The 10,304-nt window shown below is 59.3% G+C and overlaps 1 protein-coding gene across 1 annotated transcript in view; it reads left to right on the forward strand.

The window, feature by feature from the left end:
- NPTXR (neuronal pentraxin receptor) overlaps window positions 1-7,543 on the forward strand; it is a 23,678-nt gene extending 16,135 nt beyond the window's left edge. Inside the window, exons 3-5 of the mRNA XM_015568702.1 lie at window positions 830-1,077; window positions 3,023-3,202; window positions 3,596-7,543. Of these exons, the coding sequence (XP_015424188.1) occupies window positions 830-1,077; window positions 3,023-3,202; window positions 3,596-3,820 (653 nt within the window). The 3' untranslated portion in view covers window positions 3,821-7,543. The remainder of the gene's footprint in view (window positions 1-829; window positions 1,078-3,022; window positions 3,203-3,595) is intronic.
- Window positions 7,544-10,304: the final 2,761 nt, after the last annotated feature.

The following is a 10,304-nucleotide window of genomic DNA, read 5'->3' on the forward strand; positions in this document are numbered from 1 at the left end:
CTCACACACACATGCACACACACTCGCACACTCACTCACACACACACTCACGCACACACACACTCACACGCACACTCACACACACACGCACACTCACACGCACTCACACACGCGTGCACGCACACACACGCGCACACGCACACGCACACGCACACACACACACACACACACACACACAAAATATCACCTTCCGTGAATCAGAATTTTGTCATTTAACACCTGGGCCTGGCATGCCAGGGTGACAGAGAAACATGACCTAATGGACAACATACAGGTATGAGCATCAGGAGACTAGTTCCTGGTTCCCCGGCTGTCACTGACTTGCGCTGTGACTTTGGAAATTTGCTTCCTTTCCCCAGGCCTCAGTTTCCTCATCTGAAAAGTAGAGATTTAGCCCTAATCAGTTTGGCTCAGTGGATGAAAAGTAGAGATTTAGGGTTCATAAGCTCTCAGGGACCTTTCATCTTTGAAACCTTGTGAGGACCACCCATAGGGGATTATGGACAAGTTGGGGATACCAGGAAAACCATGAGCATTTAGCTGGGACTGGCTTAAATGTACGACAGGAATTCTGGAGGAAGAAATCCAGGAGGCTTCCTGGAGAAGGTGGGCCTCAAGTTAGTCCTTGAAAGCAGAGGTGGAGAGAGAATTGTGGAGTGAAGGGGCCAAAGCAGGGGCACAACTGAAGGGAAGCAGAGCAGGTGCCCAAGGACTGGTATACCTCCTCCCCACCCGCCACCCCGTTCTGGAGTATGCTCTGCCCACTGCACCCTCATCAGTGTCCACTGACTCCCACTGTTTCCACCTTGCCTCCCCCCGCCCCCCACAGGGTCCTCAGCCTACAGCCCTCCTGACGCCTTCAAGATCAGCATCCCCATTCGAAACAACTACATGTACGCCCGCGTGCGGAAGCCGCTGCCCGAGCTCTACGCCTTCACTGTCTGCATGTGGCTGCGGTCCAGGTCGGGCGGCACTGGCCAGGGCACCCCCTTCTCCTACTCAGTGCTGGGGCAGGCCAATGAGATTGTGCTGCTGGAGGCGGGCCCCGACCCCATGGAGCTGCTGATCAACGACAAGGTCAGTGAGGATGGGCAGACCACAGGGATGGGGACAGGGTCACCCTCCAGGAGCACCGCACAGGGGGGGCCTTTTCCGTCTCCCGCTCGGCGTACGCAGCACACATGCCAGGCCTGCTGCCCGCCAGGCTGGGCTCCGGGGCACAGTGACAAGCCAGACCTGGGCTGGCTGAAGAGGGGCTCGAGTCCCAGAGAGGCTGCGGGCGTGGGCTGCCATTTCCAGGGGAGGCAGGGGAGGCTCAGGGAGATTCCGTGACTTCCCCGGTTACCAGCTCTAGGAGAAGGGCTGGAAGCGTCTGCCTCGGTGTCCTGCTCGTTCTCCTGGACAGAGAGAGAGCTCCAGGGACCCCCCAGCGGAGAGGCCCCTCCAGGACCCAGCAGAAGCCTGCTATGGGTGCCCTGGAAGAGGAGGGAGGAGATGGGCCCAGAGGCGGGGACATTATTCTGAGACCCAGTAGGTCCTGAGAAGATCTGGGAAGGTGGACTACATCTAGACCAGCGGTTCTCAACCTTCCTAATGCCATGACCTTTTCATACAGTTCCTCACGTTGTGGTGACCCCCAACCATAACATTGTTTTCGTTGCTACTTCATAACTGTGATTTTGCTACTGTTATGAATCATAATGTAAATATCTGATAGGCAGGATGTATTTTCATGGTTACAAATTGAACATAATTAAAGCATAGTGATTAATCACAAAAACAAGATGTAATTATATATGTGTTTTTCCGATGGTCTTAGGCGACCCCTGTGAAAGGGTCGTTCAACCCCCAAAGGGGTCGCGACCCACAGGTTGCGAACCGCTGATCTAGACCCTGCTAACCATGTTCCCTTCATCACCCCCGGCTGCCATCCTTGGCTCTGCCCAAGGTCGGCACTCAGTTCTCAGGACTTCAGCACCCTGGACAGGGCGCAGGGCAGCCCCATCCAGGAACCTCCCGAGTCCTTGACTCCTCCCTCCAAGCCTCTGCCCCTCGGTGCTCCCCACTCGCTTTCCCTCGTGTGGATGGGTCAGAGTCCATAGTCCTCCAGGTGTGTTTAGACGCCATGTCTTTGTTCCCACACCCCCTCCTCCCTGGGCCTTTGTCGGCTCTGCACCTCCCAAATGGCCCCGCGTTACCATGTCTGGTAATACTGTTCCCGAGGTCCTTCCCGCGGTGCAGACTCCGCTCATTTACAGCCGGGACCAGAGTCTTATCCCCAGAACGAGGCCTCGGCAACGTGGCCCTGAACTGTGATCTCAAAACCGAGAAGATGAAAGAGCCCTCTGGGAGCTCCACATCCACAGGCAGCAAATGCCTTTCGCCTCACAGGCCACGGCTAATCCATCAGCAGTGGCTCGGAGGGCACTGCAGCGGGAAGATTCTGGGGCAGAGTCTAGGCTGGTGATTGATTAGCCATGTCTGCCCTGGGTGGAGGAGGCGGAGTGGCTGCATGTTGGCCATTCCTTGCCTGACCCCCTCACTTCACAGATGAGGGAACCAAGACCAAGAGGAAGGGGCAGACCCCACAGGGTCCCACGGGGGGGGTTGGCGGAGCCAAGGCCGATGCCAGTGCCCTGCCCGAGTCCACGGCGTGTTCCGCCACTGCCTGTACTTTCTGCGCCCAGCTGTGCGCCGGGCATGTGTGAGGTGTTCAGGGGCAGGTAGGATGGGAGATGCGTCTCCCACCCCACATGACCTTACCCCGGCCTGGGAGTGAATAAACTACCCGGAAACAAATGAAAAACAACCCTGACTAGTCCCTGGTGGTCCGGGTGAAGCTGTCTGGTTAGGTTGTGGGGAAAGAGAAAGGAGTGTGGGGAGGACGCTGGCTGCGGGGAAGGAGAGGGTCAAGCCTTGGGTCAGTCCCTGGAAGGAAGGGCATGGTGCTCCTGGTCCCCCCCAACTGCTCCAGCCTCGGGCCTTGTGACCTCTGACCTGGAGCTGGGGGGTCTGTGTCTAGGTGGCCCAGCTGCCCCTGAGCCTGAAGGACAACGGCTGGCACCACATCTGCATCGCCTGGACCACGAGAGATGGCCTGTGGTCTGCCTACCAGGATGGGGAGCTGCGGGGCTCCGGGGAGAACCTGGCTGCCTGGCACCCCATCAAGCCTCATGGGATCCTTATTCTGGGCCAAGAACAGGTAAGGCTCAGAATGATACCCAAGCTTGAGGACCAAGTAGAAATCCCATCCACTCAGGGCCCTGGGCGGGGACAGAAACCCCCCCCCCCGGGGGCCCGGGGGGGGGGGGGGGGGGGGGGGCGCAGGCAGAGGGACCCTGAAAGCACAGCAGTGATCACTAGTTCTGACCCAGCCATTGGAGACCTGCCCAAGGGGAACCTTAGGGGCAGGGCTAGCAGCTTAGGGGCGGGGCTAGAACCTTAGGGGCAGGGCTAGCAGCTTGGGGGCGGGGCTAGAACCTTTGGGGTGGGCTAGAACAGGGGGGAGGGGCTTCCGCTGGGACGGGGCCTGCCTATCCCTTTTCTGCAACCTTACTCCATGTCCCTCTCCTTTTTCTCTGCTCTCTTGGCCCAGGATACTCTGGGAGGTCGATTTGATGCCACCCAGGCCTTCGTGGGTGACATTGCCCAGTTTAACCTGTGGGACCACGCCCTGACATCTGCCCAGGTTCTGGGCATCGCCAACTGTACTGGGCCGCTGCTGGGCAACGTCCTGCCCTGGGAAGACAAGCTGGTGGAGGCCTTTGGGGGTGCAACGAAGACCGCCTTTGATGTCTGCAAGGGGAGGGCTAGGGCATGAGGGGCCACCTCGTCCAGGGCCCCTCCCTTGCCTGCCAATTTGGGGACCTTACAGGAGGGGGCACATTCCCCGCCCCCAGCCTACCCACACACTGGCCTCCCCTCCTGCTCACTCCTGACCATGCCTCTCATTTCCCCCACCTACACCCCTACATCCAGGAAGCCTGCCCTGCGATGCTGTCCCCTGATCCCACCTGGGGTGAGTCCAGGGCCTGCAGGGGTGGGTAGCAGTGCCCAAACCCTGACATTATACCACAGCCCTCTCTTACCCCCACCACACCCTCTTCCATTGACCACATCTGAATTCACTGATGTCAACAGCATCCCATGGAGCTGTGGAGGGAGGGCCCACTGTCCACCGATGGCCCCCATGCAACAGGCCTGACCCTTTCCCTTCAGGGCTGCAGAGCAGCCCCTGCTGAGAAGGGGCGGGCAGAGACCTAGGAGATTCAGACTGACCCTCCTCCCCTCTCCACCAGCTGCAGTCAAGGGCAGCGGGATCTTGATGGGCCCTCTACCCCACACCCACACCCCGCCTGTGCCCACCCCCTCTCCTCCTCCTTCTCCCTCATTGCTTTGTGTGCAGCGGATTGAATGTCGGTTCCATGCCTGTCCAAACCCCACCTCCAGGACATTCCCTTCCCAGCTCTGGCCTGGAGGGTGAGGGGCCAAGACCCGCCAGGGGGGTATGGGGCCAGAGTCACCCCTGTGCCCACCCACAGCTGTGTCCACTCTGTGGCTAGGACGGGGCCTGGGCCACTTCGGCCTGAGCTAGGAGTGGCACGAGGCAGAGGCCCTGTGTCCGCGGGGACCAGGCTCTGGCAGAGCCCCATTACCGCCCTCTCTGAGGAGGGAAGGGGCACCTTCGCACTGACCAGGATGCATCAGGGGTCTCGTCAGGTGTCATGCATCAGGAAGGAGCGCACATGAACAGGAGCCGCCCTGGTTCCCAGCCAGCTCTGCTGTGTGGCCTTCTCTCAGTCCCTGCCCTCTCTGGGCTAGCTTTCCTCATTTGGGAGCATTGGAGATGGTCTGTGATTTCTGGTGAACAGGGTGGGGCAAGCCTGAGAACTTTCCTGGTGACCAAGGGCATGGCAGGGGCAGGTCCTGGGACGGGCAGCACGTGGGGCCTGGCGAGGCACGGGTCAGGGTCAGCAGCTGGCTCAGAGCGTCAGAGGCAAGGGCAAGGGGCCAGGCAGCCCCACCTCATGTGCATACTGAAAACACCAGCTCTTCTGCCCACCCACCCCCAGCCTGGCACTCTGGCCTGTCTGAGTGCGTCTCAATGGGCTGGTGGCTTCCTGGTCCCCACCCTTGAGTCCTCACCAGCTCCCCCACAGGCGTGGAAGAATGTCAGAGTTGACAGGGGAGAGCTCAGAGAGGGCAAGTGACTTGTACAGGATCACCCAGCACAGTGGGGCAGAGCCCAGACTAGAGCCCAGGGCTCTGACTCCCTCTTCAGTGCTCTTCCCCCCACCCCATCCTGCCTGCCGTGAGGGGCTCTGAGTCCAGCCTACACCTCCAGGGGGCTCACCTGAGAGGCCGGAATGCTTCCCAACATGACCACCCGAGCATCTTCCTCCATGAAACTCATCTGGGCAGCCCCTACCTCCTGGGAGGCCTGACCCCTGGCATCGTGGCAGGAACGGGGAGCTGAGGACACAGGGGTCCCTCCCCTGCCAGTCACCTACCAGGTCTGGGCAGCTGTGAGCTACCTGACTCGAGTGGGCACTGGTGCCTTTGGCCCCACGTTTTGTTCCTGGTCTCACTCCCACTGCCACTTAGCTTGAGGCATGACGTAAGGCTCTTCTGAGACTGTGGCCTCCAGCCCCCCAGATCCTGGTCCCCATTTAAAGAGTACCAGTAGACCTTTCTGCACCTCTGGTCAATTATGCATGACCTCGGGCCACACTTGGAAGAAGCCAGGAGAAGGAGCGATGATGGCTTGCTTCGGCCAGAACCTGCTGGGATCTAGGTTGCCCTGGTAACAGCCAATGACATCAGCCCAAGTACTGGGTCAAGTATCTCCTAGTGACATGCGCTGTTGCTGGGGTGATGGCGGAATTGGGAGCTTGGACGTCGGGGGCATGGCCACCGGCCGTGTTGGGTTTCTATTTTTGTTTTTAAAGAAGCAGCTGCTGTGGAGGCCTTGGGGGAGAGAACGGGTCTTAGGATGGAGGTGACAGGACTTGCTTGGTCGCTGGAGCCCACCCAGAGGGCTTCCAGGTCCTGTGCGCTTTGTCATGGTGATGAGACGCCTGATGCACCCTGGTCAGCCATCCAGGGGGAACAGGACAAAAGGGCGGGGGAGGGGGCAGGCTCTGAGGCTGGGCCATTGGTGAGTGGCCTGGATCCCACTTCCGTTCCAGGAAAATGACAGCCCAAGTCCCCACCCTTCACCCATTGGCCGAGCGCCTGCTGTGTGGATGTCAGCTTTGCTCTGCAGCTGCTCCCAGGCACAGCCAACCAGGAAGAGGATCTAGAAGTGGGGCCCTGAGCGGCTCCTGTCTCATGGCGATGCGGGCTCTTACGTCATTGGAAGTGTCAGGCACTGAGCTGAGCATGCCCTGGGCAGCACCTCATTCATCCTCACAGCGCTAGGACTCTCCTCATACACGTGAGGAGACGAGCACAGAGAGGCTAAGTCACCTGCCCAGTGTCGATCAGCCAGCAAGTGATGGAGCCCAGAGTTCAAACCCAGGCAGGTTCCCTCGAGGGCCCAGGCTCAGCCCCGGGGACAGTCACCCACCCTGTGGGGTGGGATTTGGGCACCATGGCTCCCAGTGGGTTTCAGCCTGAAGGGCTGTGTCTGGCTCTCTTCTCCCCCTCCCCTCTCCCCTCACCCCCCCAGAGTTTGAGGTGGAGGAACAGAGGCAGACCTGGCCACCCGTAGGCCCAGGGTCCCCTTGGGGAGGCTGTGTCCCTCTGCAGTGCACCCACCCCTCCTCCACTGGCTGGAGATTCCAGGAGGCCTGAAAGGTACACTGCCCCCCAAGAACCCCGAGCAGGGGAGGGGAGAGGACAGCCCCGGCCCTGCTCCAGGTGCTCACAGCTCTTCTCTGCCAGCCTTTCCCACCTCTGAGGCATGCTGTGCCCTGTCAGCCTCCCGAGGGGCCGTTCACCTGCCACAATATGACCTCGGGCCACCGCCTTCGACAGAAGGGCTCTTAGAGAGATGGGAGCCTGGAAGCCCTCATTTTACACACGAGGACACGGTGGGGGGTCCCCCAGCTGGGACAGCAGGAGACCTGAGCCCAGCTTTCTGACTGCGTCAAGTGCTCTCTCCACAACAGTGACCCCTCTCGCCGGAACTGGCCCCCTCTCTTCTGTTTCCCTGCACCTTTGCCCTGAACAAACTAGGGAAGGGGCCCCCTCCCAGAGGTGGGATCATTTTCTTTGTCCCGGCTGCCTGCCACCCCAAGTTCCCCTGACCCCTGACCCCTGACCCCTGACGTCTGACCCTGCTGGGTGGAGAAGAGGCTGACATGGGCCCAGGCTGAGCAGTGAGAGAGCCTGTCAAGCTGTTGGACACTGAATTAGTGCATCCTCCCGGTGACCCGCCCCTCCCTCCTCCTGGCCCAGTTTTGTACATAGTGACGTGAGATGCAACGTGTGTGTGTGTGTGTGTGTGTGTGTGTGTGTGTGTGATATGTCATGGATTTTGTCACTCTTGTTTTTGTAAATTTGAAATGTTCAAAATAAACACGTTTACTCTGAGGCTTTATTTGCAAGGCTGGGGCTGGGGGAAGGGGGAGAGGGGCCAGCAGCAAAGACAGGAGGTGCCACCTTGGTGCCCCAGGGCCTCACCCAGAACACCTATCCCCCCAGTCTGATGGGTTCTGCCAGGCCCCAGGGGCGGATGTGGGAGAATGTAAAGAACGCAGGTCCCACGTGGAATGTGGCCCAGTTCTGATAACCGGCTTTGGCTCCGATCCCAGCACCCATCCCCACCTGTGCCCCAGTTCTGGGAACCAGGCCCCTACCTGTTCCCTGAGGCCCAAGCTGCCTGAGTCACGTGCCTGGACCCCCAGTGGGGCCTCCCTTGGAGCCCTGGGGAGATGGGGGAGGGGAAGGAAGTTGGCCCTGGTGTGTTTCACCCCCGCCCCTCCCCTCCCCTCCCCATGGTCTACCTGGACACCCCTGACTTGCTCGGCCTCTAAACTGGGCTCTGACCGTCCCCCATACACCTGCCAGCACCCACCCGTCCCCGGGAGGCCTGCCCTGGTCCCCAGCCTCCCTGTCCACACCATCTTAGGGCCACAGCCTGCACCCTCCTGCTCCATCTATAGTGTCATGGATTTGTCCTCAGCCAGCCCCTGTGACCTGCCAGGGCGCCAATCAGGGGTCAAGGGTCACACCAGCGGGACAAGCCTTCCCCGACTTTCCCAAAGCCTCCACCTTCCAGAGAGTGAGTTCATCCCACGAGGACCAGCGGCTTCGCCGGAAGCAGCACTTCACCGAAACCGCATTTGCAGTCGACTGATCAGCTGAAAATCATGGCTTTCTTCGTTCCCCTCCAGAATGAACCCGGGCTTTTAAAATATTTTGTGTTTAATTACTTACCACTGAGTAAAAGCAAGCAAGCTGCGGGCGGCTACGCCAGGCTTGTCCTCTTCCTCTGATTTACTCACAGACTCCCTCCCTGTCCCCTCTGTCCCCCTCAGCTGGCAACGTCCAGCCCAGTTAAATCCCCTGCTCACCCTCTCCCTCTCCCACCTGCTACCTGTCCCACCCGCTACCTGCCCACCTGCTACCTGTCCCACCTGCTACCACTCCCACCTGCTACCTGTCCCACCTGCTACCTGCCCACCTGCTACCTGTCCACCTGCTACCACTCCCACCTGCTACCTGCCCCACCTGCTACCTGTCCACCTGCTACCTCTCCCACCTGCTACCTGCCCCACCTGCTACCTGCCCACCTGCTACCTCTCCCACCTGCTACCTCTCCCACCTGCTACCTGCCCACCTACTACCTGTCCCACCTGCTACCTGTCCCACCTGCATACCTGTCCCACCTGCTACCTGTCCCACCTGCTACCTGTCCCACCTGCTACCTGTCCCACCTGAACGCTGATGTGGGAGAGCACAGGGCTCTGATGTGTGCTGACTTATTTCAAATTCATGGCCAGAGATCTCCGAGGGCGCTTCTCCCTGCCTTGCAGTCTTAGCACACTTTCCTTGTGTGAGGGTTTGCTCTCCAAAATGGCTAAAAATCAGACCCTCTTTCTCAGACCTCCTACAGCAGGGGTCCTCAAACTATGGCCCACGGGCCACATGCGGCCCACCGAAAACATTTATCCGGCCCGCCGGGTGCTTTTGCCGCCGCTGTGTGCATAGGAATTTGTTCATAGTTTTTTTTTAAAACTATAGTCCGGCCCTCCAACGATCTGAGGGACAGTGAACTGGCCCCCTGTTTAAAAAGTTTGAGGACCCCTGTCCTACAGCCTTCCAACCCCACCCCCGAAACGCCACTCAAGGGTGACCTTACTTCATGGTCCACCGAGGAAACAAAGCGATCATCACCTCGCCACCAGTCTGTCTGCCAACCTGCCCTGACCCCACCTTCTCTGGCTTCCCTCCTGCACTGTCCCTGCTCCAGTCAGAGACACCTGTGTGCTGGGCCCCATCCGGTCCCTGCTCCTGCCGGAGGCCCCATCCCTCATCTTCTCACGCTCATCTCTCCTGAATTTCCAACTTCTTTTTTAAAATATATTTTTATTGATTTCAGAGAGGAAGGGAGGGGGAGAGAGAGACACATCAATGATGAGAGAGAATTATCAACCAGCTGCCTCCTGCATGCCCAACACTGGGGATCAAGCCCACAACCCAGGCGTGCACCCTGACCGGAATCGAACCGTGACCTCCTGGTTCAACCACTGAGCCACGCCGGCCGGGCTGAATTTCCAACTTCTTGTATCTTTTATCGTTCTGACCGCCATTCAGATTTGTCCCAATGCTCCTCACACACCCCCCACCCCAGCCAACGCCTTCTCCAGCATCACCCCCTCCTCTCTCCTTTCGGAGCAAGGCTTCCTGTGTCGAGTCCCCACCCGCCTGTTTGCTGATTCGCTAGAAGGGCTCAGGGAACTCAGAAAAGCTGTTATACTGGTGGTTACAGTTTGTTACATTGAAAGGGTACAGGTAAAAGCAGCAACGGAAAAGGCAGATGGGCAGGTCCGGGACACCAGGAGCGAGCCTCCAGCTGCTTCTCCCAGCGCGGTGCGTCCAGGGAAGGAGGTGTGGCACACGTGCCGAAACTGCCAACCAGGACGCTCACCGGAGCCCGGGTGTCCAGGGTTTGTACTGGGGGTCAGTCACAGAGGCAGGGAGCACTCGCATGACAGACCTTAGTTCTCGGTCTCCATCGAAGGCCAAACTGAGCATGGCCCAGGGTCCTGGACAGATGAAAACAGGCTTTTCCTATATATCACTTTGCCGGCACACACTCTGTCATGGCCCAAAGCATATGGTGATGCCAGGCCGGC

The sequence above is a fragment of the Myotis davidii genome, unplaced genomic scaffold (assembly GCF_000327345.1).
Source record: "Myotis davidii unplaced genomic scaffold, ASM32734v1 scaffold2370, whole genome shotgun sequence".
Taxonomy (NCBI): Eukaryota; Metazoa; Chordata; class Mammalia; order Chiroptera; family Vespertilionidae; genus Myotis; species Myotis davidii.